We start from the raw sequence: 17,855 nt of genomic DNA on the forward strand, positions 1-17,855 counted from the left end.
CTGCCTCTTTACACATGTAACCTACTAGTTTATCATCCACTTACAGTGAAGACCAACAAAAATTTCCCTCTCAAGCGCCTATGTAGTTCCACCTGCATAGCTGTGCATATTAGCATACTACTTGCAGATCAAATTCACCTGGTAGATTAACGATGAGGGGCAGTGTCCTGGTCAGCCTGCATGTGGTCTTTAGCCTGTTTCCTACATCTGACTAGGTAAATGTCAGGCTTGGCTGGTACCCACGTTTCACCTCAGTTACATGACTTCCACCCTTTAGGAAACATTCACACACTTTCAAAGGAACTAAAACTAGACACAGACAGTTGGGATGCACTAATTTTATCCCAAGTAGGAAAGGGGTGGTGTCAGGGATGGGATCCAGCCACATGCTACGACTCCCGAATGAGAACAACAAGAAGACGATGACAATGGGTCCCTGTATTTCATCTTAGTTAATAAAAGTGAATTTTATTTTCAGAAAATCTTTTTCATCTTCTTGGAATAGGTGTAGAATACAGACAGGACCATTTGTGCATAAATAATAATTCCTCTTCTGTGTGTTCTCAATGTAATCCAGAAGAAAAGCATGTTGTACTTCACTTCCAGCAGTGCCCTTCCAGAATTTGAATGTGGCTGTGATTTTCTACCAATAATATTTGTGCTGTCAAGTGAACATTTTATTATATCTACAAGAATATTGCGTATTTATTAGGTATGTTATCTTGGCATCTAAGTACCTATATTAATTTGAAACTGATGCTTCTGTACTCTAATTATGTATCTAAAAATAGCTTTAAATAGCTCTATAACTGTCACTATTATTTTAGCCTAAAATATTATAAATTCAAAATAAAGAATTACTTACTCAATATCATCTCCTATGTATTACATACCTCACCCATCAAATCCTCCAGTGCCTGTGCAAGCTTCGCACTCTCATCTCTACGTATGGACAATTTTTGATTAACAAGAGATATTTGGTGCTCCAGTTCTTTGTTATTGCTCACTTCATTCTCAAAAAAATTTTTTTGTTCTTCTAGAAGTGATAACTTTTCTCTTCCTTCTATTCGCATTAAGTTCATTTCCTGAAGACAAAAACATGTCAGACTATATAAATCATTACTTTCTATGTCAATGTGCTGTAATTCAGTAATGTATTATACATGGTAAATACCCCATGAGCAGATACTGAAGAGAAGAAAAAATGAAAATCACGCAACCCAACACTATTGTAAATGATCATTGGTAATTGCGCATACATTGTACCTATAAAACACAGCTAGTTTGCAAATATTAAATTAAGTTCCAATATTCAATACATATCTGCAACAACGTAGCATAAGTCTAAGATGGTTACAACAAATGTTTGCAGAAAGTATTCACAAAAGCACCTTGTGACCCATTAGCCATTAGTGGGGTTCACAGAAGCAGAATGTCTGAGAAATGGCAGTTACATGGAAATGGGCACACTGATGAAGCTCATGTATTAGACATGGTGCTTCAAACAGAGCAGAAAGCATGTGGACATGGAATGTCACTGCTTGTCATTCACAGTGCCCACAGCATAAGAAAACTTCGCAGTGTCAGTTGCAGTGTTATAGACCAAGTGAAGTTATACTAAGAGTGACCCCCTGACAGTAGACATTGCTAACTTTTCTAATCTCTTAAGTGTAGTGTTTCCAGTCCGACACTGTCATCTTAACATGTGTTACGTACCAACCCTGTATCATGCAACTGGCCACAGAATTTCCTAACTGCGAGACCTCATTCACTTGTGTTCCTTGCAGGGGTGTCAACAAGCTTGAATAAAAATGGCAGTGTTTCATCACATTAACAGGTCAGGCGGAAAGCAGGACATCAGCACTTTGCATGAACTGGGTAGCTAGCAGCAGCAGAAGCTTAGTAAAGCAATACGAATGAGAGGTATCACGTCACCTTGTTATGTGAAGTAAGGGGCCATGACACTGATGCAAGAAGGCATACTGAATATTGTTATGGACCAGTCTGTTGGTGTAAAAAACAACGGGGTTGAGCAAATAGCGCACGATATGGCTTGCTAATATATTTGTATTAGGAAAGCCTATGCAGTCATTACAAGTGACACTGCGTCAACACCAGCCAATATTTCACACAGTAAATACTCCAGCATTTGAGTTCAGAATGGAGTTGATCAGAAGGATCCATGGTGCACAGGACACGCTTACTTGATTTCCTGACATAGTATTAACGCTGGGTATAAGTCTGTTGTAGATTTCCTGCTCGTACCCAACACCGCCAAGAGCTGTTGGAGAGATGTCTTCCTCTCTGTAAGCCCTAGTCACAAGTTCGCCACTGCTGACAGCTTCCAGCGCAGATGGGAAGACCTGGGGGTCTTCCATGTCGACTTGGCTCAGGACATCAGCATTCCTGACACTTCAGTGGAGCCATGGGGCCTACCTGCATGGCAAGCCAGGGTCAGTGCACTTCTCAACCACATGACAACCGTCATCGCGGGTCAGAGAGCAGAGATGCACCACAGTTGCGGGAGGGGATCTAGAACCTACTAGGCCGGCATGTGTAAGCCACATACGCACGTGCCACCTTCTTCGAGTGTGGACGGTGGAGGTGCAGCATCCACTTCCTGAGTAGCTGGCGGACAAGCAACGGCAGAGGACTGCCGTAGCATCGCTAAAGGAGATATGTATTGGCGGAAATAAAGGGTTAAAAGTCACTCTTCTCTTACTGCACCCACCGGCATACATAGGTCACAACCACCTCCTCTTCCCTGGGGAACAGGCAAGTGGCAAACTGAGAGAGTGCCTCCCGACACACCACACGTCTGCCACGCATCCCAATAGTCGCCACCTGCACATGTGATCTTAATAAAATGCACTGAGAAATAGCTTACTATTTGGAAAATAAGGACCACAGAGTAAATCATGGGAGGTAAAGGATTTCATATATCATGTTTTTCAGGTTCCACAGGGTGTTCAACCAGAGGAGGGAGGAGGGAGGAGGGAGGAAGGAGGAGGGAGGAGGGGAGAGGGGGAGGGACAAGTCTCAGCAATGGCGTGTTATAGATAATCATATAGATAATCAATACGTAATCTGTCATTGGTATGTTACATCATGATTAATTTGAAACAGAACAGGAGGAGTTATAGTAACAGAATGCCAAAATTTTAGCCAATAGTAAAGACAAATTGCAATCTTTGGTGCAGGATGGAATATACAAAATCACATGCACACAATGTGGAAAAATATATAGTGATCAGACAGGTAGAGCTGTGGTAATTAGCTTACTTGAGCACAATAGAAGCTGGAGATTAAGAGAGATAGATTCAACTTTTACCGATCATCTTTTAACAGAAAACTGCTCACGTGACGTAGAATGTGAAGTTTTACATTCTGTTAAGAAAAGCAGAAAGATGGTCCTACTAGAAATCAGCAAAAATAAGCACATTGCTAAACAACCAAACACAAATTCCTTTTTATCTTTATTAAACTAGATTCTTATTAGAAATATTACATTGAAATTGTAAATTCATTTTCATTTTTCAGTGGTTGTTAACCATATCTCCACATAAAAGACTTCGTTTCTTTTTTTAGTCAACAGAACTAACAACAAATGTGATATAATGTGTGTCTGAAAAGTAACTACTGTTTTGTTCTAACACCACTACAGCACTAGAATCACAGTTCCGCATATTCGCACCCATCTCTCTCATTCACTGTCTTTCCACTGACACCATTACAGCCAGATTGTGTTGCGTTCATATTTGTTACTGATCATTCAAAATGTTTAAGACAGTCTCTGAGCCCACTGTTTGTGAAGTGCATTCTGTGATATGGCTTTCGAACATAAAGAAAAAGCCAACTGAAATTCATCATCAACTTGTAGGAATTGAAACTTTGGTACACAGTTCAAAACAAAAGGAACTTTTGGCCAAGGCATTGTGTTGCTTCATGACAGTGCAGTCCCCATTCTGCTGGTTATACCAAAATCTTATGCAACAATTTGGTTGGGAGCAGTCTGATCACCTGCCATACAGCCCACTTTCAGACTCCTACTTGTTTGTGAAACTGAAGCAGGATTTTGGAGGAAGGCACTTTGACAGTGATAACAATGCAAAAAATGATGTTCAGCAGGGGCTGTCTTCACTGGCAGCATCTTTCTATGAAGAAGACAAACGTCTGGACAATGGTAGCAATTATGTAAAAAATAGTTTAAGAAATGCTCATTTTTGGAAAAAAAGTGTCAGTTTGAAAAAATGTTTAATGATTTTTTTTTCCAAAATGGTAATTACTTTCCACAGATGCCTCATACTTTCCTATGTAAGCAATCTACATACAATCATTTTGGTATATTTTGGGCATGGTCCAGTCGCAATAATGTGAACACTGTCTAAATTTAATATCAATATGCAATAACCATCCCAGGTAACCCAGGTGACAGGTGGCAGCACTAGCAGTGGAGGGTATATAAAGTAACGCAGAAACAGAGTGCTTTATTTGATGTCCAGGTGAGCATGATCATTGGCTTTTGGGCCAGGGGTAGAAGCATTTCCTAAGCAGCTAAGTTTGTAAACTGCTTGCATGCCACCGAGGTTAAAGTATGCTGTGCCTGGCAAAATGGTGCTGAGGCAAGTGTGGTGCACCATGGGCGACAGATGACAGCCGAGAATGACAGCTACAGAGATGTGTAAGGCCACATAGATGTGCAACTGTTGAGCAACTGACCCCCCACATGAATCGAGGGGCTACTGCCAGTCTCTCCTAAATGACTGTTCAGCAAACGTTGCTGCATATGGGCCTCCACAGCACACATTTGGTTCAAGCACCCAAGTTGCCTGCTGTTCATTGGTAACAAGGGCTGGAATCTGTACACAACTGGATGTCCACAGAGTGGCAACAGTATGCTTTTTCAGATGAATCACATTTTATGCTACACTAGGCAAAAGGGTTTTTTAATGTGTCGTGTGAAATATTTAAAAGCAAAGATGCTGCAACAATCACCAGATATGTCCATGCTGGAGAAGGGAGCATTATGGCCTCAGGAATGCTCTGGTAGCATTCTCTGGGTAATCTTGTCGCTCTGGAAGGCACAATAGATCAACACAACTATGCATCTATCCTTGTGGACTTTATCATCCCCACATGCCAGGTCATTTCCCTCAACCCCTGCATGCCAGGTGATTTTCCTCAGCATGATAACATCTACCAGAAGGATGGTGCAACATGTCACAAAGCTCGCAGCATAAGAGTGTGGTTCAAAGAGCACCAGGATGAGTTTACCATACTCCCTTGACCACCAAACTCCTCGGATCTAAGTCCAATTGAGAAAGTGTGGGACTGCTTTGATCGGGCTGTTCACGCCATGGCTCCTCAATTGAGAATCCTAATGCAGCTTGCTACAGCAATAGAGTCGGCATGGCTCCTCATCCCTGTCAGTACCATCCAAAACCTCAGTGACACACTTCCTCTATGTCTCTCAGTGGTCTCTGCAGAACTATGTAGCCTGATATACGATTATAGGAATTGAGTTCTAAGCAAAATAAAACCAACTGTTAACGCAATGTAAATTTTCATAGTGACTGTGAGTGAGTTCATAAACAGTATACAAATGAGGAAAGCAAGACACATCAATGAATTGAGTTGAGTATATTATGAAAGCTTTATAGCACTCCATGTTACATGGAATGTGCTACTCCAGACAGGATACAGACATGGCTGCCCTAGCAGCTGTGAAAAAAGATACCTATCAACCAAGTTTCATTTGTACCGATGTTTGACCTAAACTGTACCAAATGAAATTACTGAGTTACCACTTTATTCACTGCAAACTCAACAAAGAATAATAGATTATTTAATTTCCAAACATCTTAATAACTATGACTGATACTGCAAAACAGCCAATTCATTATTAAACTAATAGTTTGTTTTTTACCCATAGATTCAACTGGATACATGTATGTACCATATTTTGTGCACATCTCCCTGCGCCCCCCCCCCCCTCCCCATCCATCTCCTGCTCACTACTCTCTCTGTCCATCAACCCCGCCCCCCCCCCCCCCAAATATGTATCTCTCTCTCTCTCTCTCTCTCTCTCTCTCTCTCTCTCTCTCTCTCTCTCTCTGTGTGTGTGTGTTCATCTCCTCTAGTGTCGGAAGGCGTGGAAGAGTTGAATGTGCACCAGAGGATATGGACCTGGATACCCACTAGGGGTCTCTGTGCTCTGGTAGCGCCTGAGCCGCAAGCCTTGCCGTGCGAGTGCGCCATCCTCTGTACCATGTGAAGTCCGTGGTCAATCGAGTTTCCGCTGTCATGTATTTAGGCAGTCAGACAGCACAACCCCAGCAGTCTGGTACTCGCAGTAGTTCGCTTGTGCATCTCAGCCATACTGCATTCCGGTTCCATATGTTGAGATACATACAGTCGTTGTTTGGAGTGTTCCTGCATTATTGTTGTCTCGCCGTGTTTATCGCTTCAGTTCTTGCTTTCTTGCCTCGTGTTGTGTCCTGGTCAGTCATAGTGTCTGTCGTCCCCTACTTGTTCGTCTGTCCTGTCTGTCCATTATTAGTGATACCTCCAGTGGCTACCCCTTCTGGCAGCTTTGCATCTCTATTCTCTGCCGTGTACTGCTCATCGGCCACTCACAGCTATAACTTCTCCTACTTCCTTCTCTCTCTGTTCATCTCTTATGTCACCCCCTTTTCACTCCTCCACCATTGGGAGATGATTCATACTCCTGCAGTACTTCTTTCCAGAGAATAAGTGGTATGCGTACCACAGCTTCACTTGTGAATGTGTACCTCACACGTATTTCATACATAAATGTCTGTTCTCTCCCCTAATTTACCTTCTCCCCTTCTATTTATCTCTCCACTCCTCATCCACCTGCCTCCACAAACACTCCCTATCTTCCATTTGGCACCTACACTACTCCCTTCTCTCTGTCTGTCTCCCCCTCCCTTTCTCTGGGCCCCTCTCCTTAGCCTCCTCGCTTTGTCCATTCTTCCTCGTCCCTTCACTTCAACCACCTAAGCTTATGTTGCACACATCGCACACATAAATGTCTGGATACCTACTGTTTGATCAGCATGATCAGGAATACTTTGAATGTATTCCTTAATCTACCTTCCCCCTTTTATTTCTCTCCCCATCTTCCACCTGCTTCAACACACCCTGTCCCTCTTCCCCTTACCTCCTCCATACCTGCCACCTTCCAACTGCCTCCTCATACCCTGTCCCACTTCCATCTACCTTCCCACACTCCTTGCCACCTTCCTACCAACACCCTCTACCACTACCAACTGCCTCCTGATACCCTTTCTTCTATCTCACAAACACTTCACCTGCCTCCTCACACACCATTCCATTTCGACATGTGCACCATCACTCTCCATCTTTCACCTGTCTCCACTGGCTCTCCTTTATCTTTGTTTATCTCCTCTTCCCCCCTTCCTCTACCTTTATCCACCCTCTTCTTCCTCCTCTCTTTCTGTCGATCCCTTCCTACTCCCTCCCTCTGTCCATCTCCTCCAATTAATCTCTTTCCATTTCCAACTCACCCTCTGCATATGTCCTCATCTATTCTTTCTCCATCCATCTTCCCCTTCTATATCAACCAATTTTCCTCCCCATCTATCTGATCATCTCCCCCTCCTTCTGTCCATCTTCCCCTCGTCTCCTCCCTCTCTGTTCATTTCCTCCTTCCCTCTCCCTGTCCATCACTTCCAACTCACTATCTGACCACCTCCAGCTTTCCCTTTCTCAGTCCACCTCCTCCTCCCTCTCGCTCATTCCACCTCCCACTTCCCCTCCCTGATTATACCTCCCCCATTTTGTCCTATGCTCTCTTCTGTCCACTTCTTGCTCCTCAGTCACTGTCTGTCTGTTTTGTTTACCTCCTACCTCAGACCACTCCATTCTGCTCCTCTCACTATCCATTTCTTTGCCCTTTTCTTTCTATCCATCTTATCCTCCCATCTCTATTTGTGCAGTTTACTCTCCTGGCTCTCTGTCCATCTGCTCCTCCCCTTTTTCATTCCACCTGAGCCTCAACACTCTCACTATTCATCTCCTTCTCCAACCTGCTGATCAGCGGTGCCTATTTGGATGTATACTCCCTGGAACACATTCCGATACTACACACACAACATACCTGTCATGCAGAACACGTACCTCCTCCTCTCCGTCTCTGTCCAAATGATATTCCCATCTCTATCTATCTCTTCCTCCCCAGTCTCTTAGTCTGTTCATCTCCCCCTCCCATCTCTCTTCATACATCTTGTCTACCCCCTCTCTCCGAACATAAATGCCTCACCCTACCTCTATCCATGTACTACTTCGCCTCTCTCTGTTCATCTCCTCCTCCCCATCTTCCTTTTCCACCCATTACATCTCCCACCTGCCTCCTGCATCTCCCCCTCCTCCTTCCTCTCTCTGACCATCTCTCCATTCCACCTCTCTCTGTACATCTCCACTGCCCCCCCCCCCTCTATGTCCACCTCCTCTTCCTCTACACTTTCTCTGTCTGTCTCCTCTTCCAGTCCATCTCATCCTCCCCATCTCTATCCTTCCCTCCCTTCTCCCTTTTTTCTGTCATCCCTCCTGCTCCCTCTTTGTCCATCACCTCCTGCCCCCTCTCTCCTTATTCATCCCCTTCTGTCCTGCATTTGGCTAGCAGGCTACTTGACTGCCCATAATGGGACTGGTAAAACCTTCGCATGTCGGAAACTTCATAAATATTAGAGCTACGGTGGTCTAAGGACCTGGATGCTCAGCTTTAGTATGTAGTAAATCTATTACCATTTTCCCCACAGCTTCATCTGCATCATGCTCTGCGCATATATTGCACATTGCTCCTTCTTTCCCCACTCTTGGTCCTCTCCTCCTCCCACCACACTGTTCATTTGCTCCTAGCCATCTCTCTGATCATCTTCACCATTTCCCAACTCTCTATCAGTGCCCTTCTCAACCCTGTCCATCTCCTCCTAGCTCCGTGCCCTTCTCAACTCTGTCCATCTCCTTCTAGCTCCCCTTTGTGAACCTTCTCTTCTTCTGCTACCTGACTGTCCATATCTCCCTCACACCCTCTCTATCCATCTCTTCCATGCCGCCCTCTCAGCCTATCATCTTCCCCTCTCACTGTCAATCTCTTCTGACTACTTTCTCTTCCTCCCCCATCTGTGCCCATCTCCTCCTGCCCCTCTCCCAATCATTTCCTCCTGCCCCCTCATATTGTTCATCTCCTACTCCCACCTCTCTCGGTCCACCCTCTCTCACCTATTTCTCTCTCTATCAATCCCATACTGTTCCCCTCTTTGTTCATCCCTCCTTATCCATCTCAAACTCCCCCCCCCCCCCCCCCCCCTGTCATGCCCATCCACATGTATAGCACATCCAAAACTGTTCAGTGAAGTAGGGCAACACTACAGCCACAGTATCGCTGATGAGCTGAACAATCTACATGCCAGTGTACTGAAACTGTTTTATTGGCCCTGATGTGTAGGCTGCCCCCCCAGAGCAGGTCACTAAGGCAAGTCTGTAGAATTCCAACACAACACACCAGCCATGAGGTAGCCTATATGGCAGGGAAAAAAAATGCATGTTTGCCTATATCTCTGCTCGCATTGGAGTTAGGAGGTTACAAACGCCAGTCCCCAGTGCACTGATACTCGCACGGTTTGCTGTCTGTGTGCCAAATTTAATTGAAATCGATTCAAGGGTTTGGGATTAGATCCCAGGCACATGTACTTACAATTTGCTTTACTTACACACTAGCCTTTTCCCCATGGCTTCGCACGCTTAAGCATTTGACACATATATTGAACATACTTTCTTCTCCCCCTCTCTGTGTCCACCTCTTCCCCTCTCTGTTTGCCCACCTAATCCTCCTACCTCTGTCTACCCCAGCTCACTCTCTCTCTCTCTCTCTCTCTCTCTCTCTCTCTCTCTCTCTCTCTCTCTCTCTCTCCCCCCAACTCTCACCCCCTCTTTGCCCATTTCCTCCACCCCCTCTCTCTGACTATGTCTTCCTTCCAACTCCCTCTGACCATATCCTCCTCCACCTTCCATCTTCACTTCCCCCATTTTCTTTTCCGCCTGCTCACTACCCCTTTAAACCTTCCTCTGCCTCATGAATCTCCCCCTTGTCCCCTATCTCTGTACATCTCCTCCTCCCCTTCACTCTGTCTACCACCCCTTGTACCCATCTCAACCTGGCTACAGCCTTGGTGATCAGTATGTGTAGTCCCTGCAACACAGTTTAATAAAACAGGTTGATACTACTCCTGCAACATGACAATCATGCAAGGCAGGTTACACACAGTGCCAATAAAGCAGGCCAGTAGTGCTCTAACATAACATATATGTTATGCACGGCAGCCTGTATGTTGGAGCCCAAAAATCCATTTCTTGCCCCTCACATACAGGTTGTCCTGCACAGCAGGTTGATTTGGCAGACCAATACTATTCCCACATAACATGTCTGTCATGCAGGGCAATCTATATTTCAGGACACGGAAAAATTACGTTTTTGCACATATCTCCATTCCTATTGGTGCTGGAAAACTACAAACACTACAGTACCGATATTTGTGAGGCCTGTTGTTACTGTGCCAAATTTGATTGAAATAGGTACACGGTTTTGGGAGAAGAGCCCAGACATAAACACAATCACTCCGCTTTACGTCACATACACACAGATATATAGAGAGTGGAGAAAATTTGTGTCACTAATGTTGTGTAGGTCGAAAATGCACCATTTTTACTATGGAAACTTGGCGCCACACTCAATGATTGGTCGTGGATTGCCCTGTTGCCATTTGTTGGTTGACGCGCAGCACTATGGTTGTCAGTTCACACATACAGATGTTCCTTGCCTGTCACTGGCCAAAAGTGATACACACGTGTCGAATAGGTCTTGCTGTATGTCTCCACCACATGTCATGGGCATTAATAGGTAAGCTTCGCCTCGGAGCACACACAAGTCACTTGCGATTTAGTCATACAGTACGCATGGCGGCACAGTATTCGTTTGAAGAACAAGGAGATATGGTTTTTGTTTATGGACTAGCCAACGGTAAAGCGCATGAAGCTCTACGGTTGTATGAGGAACGGTGCCCAGCAAGACATCGCCCACACCCGCAAACGTTTACAGCAGTACACCAGCGATTTGGTGGAACATGCACATTAGCGGGATAGCATGGTGATGCGGAAAGACCTCGTACACAATGGGATGCTGCATTTAAAGAGAGTGTTCTTGAGTGCTTCGAGGAAGCACGCGCAAACTGTCTGCGTCCAGTCCATTCCTGTCCAGGACTCTCCGTCCAGCACCTCCCATGTCCAGTGCCATACTCCCATACAGTCTCTCCATTAACGAGTGCTGTGATTGGCTAGAGCACTCCTGCCACGTCTTCAAGCCAACGTACACTACCAAACATAATGAAACACATTCAAAATACTAGATTTACATTTAAATAACTTGAAATTAAATAAATATTCCTATGGCTGGTCCATCAACATGCTCTAACACACATTATTAAATACATAAGCAAATCAAATAAACATACATCAAAGGAATAGAAACAAAAGGTAGGCCAGTAGCTAATGTCTCTGTGCTTTCTAAAACACAGTAAATATTTAACCAATTTCTTCATGAATAGTTTATATCAGATGTAAGCAAGGACATAGACCTATATATATATTTATAAGGATGCTGCTACCAATTTTTCGTGTAACTGTGGAGTACTTACAGCCTGACGCGATCGATTGTAATCAAACACTTTGACCTCCAATAACTTTACTATTCAAGTTACATGCCTATAATTCATACCAATTTAGGTTTACATTAATAGCTTTCTAAAGACATGTCTATCGACAAAATTGGATGAACCGTTTAGATTTTGGAAATTCGTTGCTAGGTGTTACATGTATAATTTATCGTCAGATACTAAAGTTTAAACTAATAATGATATTGAAAATCTGATTACACCATTAGAATCATCATGCAAATGATGGTAATGTACACGTTTCTTCTTGAGGTATCATGATTCATCTGAATACTTTTAACTTCTATACAAACTGTGAAATGTTTGCCATTAAGGCTTCACAAAGTTCGCCATCTTTGGCATTCCCAGCCACACGGTCGCTGGACCATGCACTGTTGCTACCTCTCTTGTCTGGCACCATGTGGTCGACCTGCCGAGCGGCCCACGTGGCCACACCAACTCCGAACTTTTTCAGGGCGCCACAACTCGCCCGTTATCTAACGTGGTGAAGCTACGATAGGCCCAACAAGCCAGTAGTGGATTACAATTTCTGCTTTCAAAATAGAACCTTATCTCCTGCCTTCCAAACTAAAGAAATTATCCTGCAAAGCTTGCGGTCTAGCACTCCTGAAAGAAAGGACATTGCCGAGATATGACATAACCACAACCTGGGTGAGGTTTCCAGAATGAAATTTTTACTCTATAGCAGAGTGTGCACTAATATGAAACTTCCTGACACATTACAACAGTTTGCCGTACGGAGATTCAAACTCGGAACCTCTGCCTTGTGCAAGTGCTCTACCAACTTAGCTAACCAAGCCTGACTCATGACACATACTCACAGCTTTACTTCCACCAGCACCACATCTCCAACCTTCCAAACTTCACAGAAGATCTCCTGCGAAACTTGTAGGACCAGAACCCCTGGAGAAAAGAATATTGTGGATATATGGCTTAGCCACAGCCTGGGGGATGTTTACAGAACAAAATTTTTACTCTGCAGCAAAGTATGCACTGATCTGAAACTTGGCGGCATATTAAAACTGTGTGCCGGACCTTTGCTCTACCAACTGAGCTACTCATGCATAACTCACAGGCTGTCCTCACAGCTTTACTTCTGCCGGACCTCGTTTCCCACCTTCCAAATTCACAGAAGTTCTTCTGCAGAAACTTGTGGGACTAACACTTCTGGAAGAAATGGTATTGTGGAGATAGGTCTTAGCCACAGCCTGGCAGATGTTTCCAGTCCCTACAAATGCACAAAAATAGTAGAAAAGATCTGTTGCAGCATGATTACACAATTGCCAAACAATCTCTGGAAGCAGGTACATCCATTACATATCTGGCAGTATGTGTACACAAAGATTTAAAGTGGAATAAAAATACCACAAAACTTATTGTAAGGAAAGCAATTACTAGGCTCAGATGTATTAGAAAACCCTCAGGAAGTGTATGTAGTCCATCCACAAAGGAGACAGCTTGCAAAATCCTAGTTTCACTGTTAATCAAGTAAAATAAAAATAAAAAATGGAATAACATTTCCATGGGCAGAGCTCGTGTAATATGCATTTTTGCCGCAATGTTTGTATAGCACCACTCATTGCCAGTCCAGTGGCACCTGTGTTGTTGATGTGGCTTGTTCTGTTCATCTGCAGTGATTGTTTTTGCTAGTAGTGTTTTGTTCTTGTTTCATTTTTTTTTATAATGACAAGATACTAGAAGGTATGAGATAGATTATATAATTATAAGACAGAGATTTAGGAACCAGGTTTTAAATTGTAAGACATTTCCAGGGGCAGATGTGGACTCTGGCCACAATCTATTGGTTATGAACTGGAGATTAAAACTGAAGAAATTGCAAAAAGGTGGGAATTTAAGGAGATGGGACCTGGATAAACTGACTAAACCAGAGGTTGTACAGAGTTTCAGCGAGAGCATAAGGGAACAATTGACAGGAATGGGGGAAATAAATAGAGTAGAAGAAGAATGGGTAGCTTCGAGGGATGAAGTAGTGCAGGCAGCAGAGGATCAAGTAGGCAAAAAGATGAGGGATAGTAGAAATCCTTGGGTAACAGAAGAAATATTGAATTTAACTGATGAAAGGAGAAAATATAAAAATGCAGTAAATGAAGCAGGCAAAAAGTAATACAAACGTCTCAAAAATAAGATTGACAGGAAGTGCAAAATGGATAAGCAGCAATGGCTATAGGACAAACGTACCTCACTAGGGGTAAGATAGGTACTGCATACAGGAAAATTAAAGAGAACTTTGGAGAAAGGAGAGCCACTTGTATAAATGTCAAGAGTTCAGATGGAAATCCAGTTCTATGCAAAGAAGGAAAAGCAGAAAGGTGAAAGGAGTATATAGAGGGTCTACACAAGGGCGCTGTACTTGAGGACAGTATTATGGAAATGGAAGAGGATGTAGATGAAGATGAAATGGGAGATACGATACTGTGTGAAGAGTTTGACAGAGCACTGAAAGACCTAAGTCGAAACAAGGCCCCGGGAGTAGACTACATTCCATTAGAACTACTGACGGCCTTGTGAGACCCAGTCCTTACAAAACTCTACCATCTGATGAGCAAGATGTATGAGACAGGTGAAATACCCGCAGACTTCAAGACGAATATAATAATTCCAATCCCAAAGAAAGCAGGTGTTGACAGATGTGAAAATTACCGAACTATCAGTTTCATAAGTCATCTACATCTACATCTACATGACTACTCTGCAATTCACATTTAAGTGCTCGGCAATCATACTATCTCTCTACTATTCCACTCCCGAACAGCAAGCGGGAAAAACGAACACCTAAACCTTTCTGTTCGAGCTCTGATTTCTCTTATTTTATTTTGATGATCATTCCTACCTATGTAGGTTGGGCTCAACAAAATATTTTCGCATTCGGAAGAGAAAGTTGGTGACTGAAATTTCGTAAAAAGGTCTCGCCGCGACGAAAAACGTCTATGCTGTAATGACTTCCATCCCAACTCGTGTATCATATCTGCCACACTCTCTCCCCTATAACGCGATAATACAAAACGAGCTGCCCTTCTTTGCACCCTCTCGATGTCCTCCGTCAATCCCACCTGGTAAGGATCCCACACCGCGCAGCAATATTCTAACAGAGGATGAACGAGTGTAGTGTAAGCTGTCTCTTTAGTGGACTTGTTGCATCTCCTAAGTGTCCTGCCAATGAAACGCAACCTTTGGCTCGCCTTCCCAACAATATTATCTATGTGGTCCTTCCAACTGAAGTTGTTCGTAATTTTAACACCCAGGTACTTAGTTGAATTGACAGCCTTGAGAATTGTACAATTTATCGAGTAATCGAATTCCAACTGATTTCTTTTGGAACTCATGTGGAACATCTCACACTTTTCGTTATTTAGCGTCAACTGCCACCTGACACACCATACAGCAATCTTTTCTAAATCGCTTTGCAGCTGATACTGGTCTTCAGATGACCTTACTAGACAGTAAATTACAGCATCATCTGCGAACAGTCTAAGAGAACTGCTCAGATTGTCACCCAGGTCATTTATATAGATCAGGAACAGTAGAGGTCCCAGGACGCTTCCCTGGGGAACACCTGATATCACTTCAGTTTTACTCGATGATTTGCCGTCTATTACTACGAACTGCGACCTTCCTGACAGGAAATCACGAATCCAGTCGCACAACTGAGACGATACCCCATAGCTCCGCAGCTTGATTAGAAGTCGCTTGTGAGGAACGGTGTCAAAAGCTTTCCGGAAATCTAGAAATATGGAATCAACTTGAGATCCCCTGTCGATAGCGGCCATTACTTCGTGCGAATAAAGAGCTAGCTGCGTTGCACAAGTGCGATGTTTTCTGAAGCCATGCTGATTACGTGTCAATAGATCGTTCCCTTCGAGGTGATTCATAATGTTTGAATACAGTATATGCTCCAAAACCCTACTGCAAACCGACGTCAATGATATAGGTCTGTAGTTAAATGGATTACTCCTACTACCCTTCTTGAACACTGGTGCGACCTGCGCAATTTTCCAATCTGTAGGTACAGATCTATCGGTGAGCGAGCGGTTGTATATGAGTGCTAAGTAGGGAGCTATAGTATCAGCGTAATCTGAAAGGAACCTAATCGGTATACAATCTGGACCTGAAGACTTGCCCGTATCAAGCGATTTGAGTTGCTTCGCAACCCCTAAGGTATCTACTTCTAAGAAACTCATGCTAGCAGATGTTCATGTTTCAAATTCTGGAATATTCCATTCGTCTTCCCTGGTGAAGGAATTTCGGAAAACTGCATTCAATAACTCCGCTTTAGCGGCACAGTCGTCGATAACAGTCACAGCTGCAAAATAATAATGCGAATTCTTTACAGATGAATGGAAAAACTGGTAGAAACTGACCTCGGGGAAGATCAATTTGGATTCTGTAGAAACGTTGGAACACGTGAGGCAATACTGACCTTACGACTTATCTTAGAAGAAAGATTAAGAAAAGGCAAACCTACGTTTCTAGCATTTGTAGACTTAGAGAAAGCTTTTAACAATGTTGACTGGAATACTCTCTTTCAAATTCTAAAGGTAGCAGGGGTAAAATAAAGGGAGCGAAAGGCTATTTACAATTTGTGCAGAAACCAGATAGCAGTTATAAGAATCGAGGGACATGCAAGGGAAGCAGTGGTTGGGAAGGGAGTGAGACAGGGTTGCAGCCTCTCCCCAATGTTATTCAATCTGTATATTGAACAAGCAGTAAAGGAAACAAAAGAAAAATTCAGAGTACGTATTAAAATCCATGGAGAAGAAATAAAAACTTTGAGGTTCACCGATGACATTGTAATTCTGTCAGAGACAGCACAGGACTCGGAAGAGCAGTTGAACAGAATGGACAGTGTCTTTGAAAGGAGGATATAATATAAACATCAACGAAAGCAAAACAAGGATAATGGAATGTAGTCGAATTAAATCAGGTGATGATGCGGGAATTAGGTTAGTAAGTAGTAAGTAGTAAGTAGTAAGGGAGTTTTGCTATTTGAGGAGCAAAATAACTGATGATAATTGAAGTAGAGAGAACATAAAATTTAGAGTGGCAATGGCAAGCAAAGCATTTCTGAAGAAGAAAAATTTGTTAACAGCAAGTATAGATTTAAGTGTCAGGAAGTCGTTTCTGAAAGTATTTGTTTGGAGTGTAGCCATGTATGGAAGCGAAACATGGACGATAAATAGCTTAGACAAAAAGAGAATAGAAGCTCTCAAAATGTGGTGCTACAGAAGAATGCTAAAGATTAGATGGGTAGATCACAAAACTAATGAGGAGATATTGAATAGAATTGGGGAGAAGAGAAGTTTGTGGCACAACTTGACAAGAAGAAGGAACCGGTTGGTAGGACATGTTCTGAGGCATCAAGGGATCACCAATTAAGCATTGGAGGCCAGCATGGAGAGTAAAAATCGTAGAGGGAGACCAAGAGATGAATACACTAAGCAGGTTAAGAAGGATGTAGGTTTTGTAAGTACCGGGAGATGAAGAGGCTTGCACAGCATAGAGTAGCATGGAGAGCTGCATCAAACCAGTCTCAGGACTGAAGACAACAACAACAACAACAACAAGTTTAACTGAACAACATGCAGCTGTGAAATTTTGTTTTCTGCTTTGTAAAAATGCTGCTAAAACTGTTTTAATTTTGAAAACAGCTTACCAAGATGATACTATGGGAAAAACTCAGGTATACATATGGTCTGATCAATTTAAAAACAGCAACTTGTTGACTGATGACAGACCTCATTCTGGATGTCCATCAACTGCCAGAATTGTCAAAAATATGGAAAATATTGGAGAGCTTGTCCTCACAGACTGTTGACAGACAATTGGTCAACTGTCAGAGATTAGTGGGTTATCTTGAAGCTCAGTTCAGTGAATTTTAATGGAAGATTTAGGCAGACAGGAAACTGGTTCTTCCACAATGCCAATGCACCTGCACACACAGCCATCTCTGTTACACTATTTTTAGCTAAAAGTAGCATGGTTCCGCTGCCCTACACACCTTACTCACCTGACCTGTGTAGTGCAACTTTTTCTTATTTCGAAGGATTAAAAGACTTGAAAGTA

General features: G+C 43.2%; 1 protein-coding gene across 5 annotated transcripts in view; it reads right to left on the bottom strand.

Annotated features, from left to right (window-relative positions):
* The window catches only part of LOC126335503 (coiled-coil domain-containing protein 39), a 424,893-nt gene that overhangs the window by 236,982 nt on the left and 170,056 nt on the right, over positions 1 to 17,855 (bottom strand). For all 5 annotated transcript variants that reach the window (XR_007564887.1, XM_049998846.1, XM_049998848.1 and 2 more), the window contains one exon: positions 894 to 1,085. Coding sequence is in view for 4 of the 5 variants with exons in the window: in XM_049998846.1 (XP_049854803.1) it covers positions 894 to 1,085 (192 nt within the window). In the remaining variant the exon portion in view is untranslated. The remainder of the gene's footprint in view (positions 1 to 893; positions 1,086 to 17,855) is intronic.

The sequence above is a fragment of the Schistocerca gregaria genome, chromosome 2, assembly GCF_023897955.1.
Source record: "Schistocerca gregaria isolate iqSchGreg1 chromosome 2, iqSchGreg1.2, whole genome shotgun sequence".
NCBI classification, from domain to species: domain Eukaryota; kingdom Metazoa; phylum Arthropoda; class Insecta; order Orthoptera; family Acrididae; genus Schistocerca; species Schistocerca gregaria.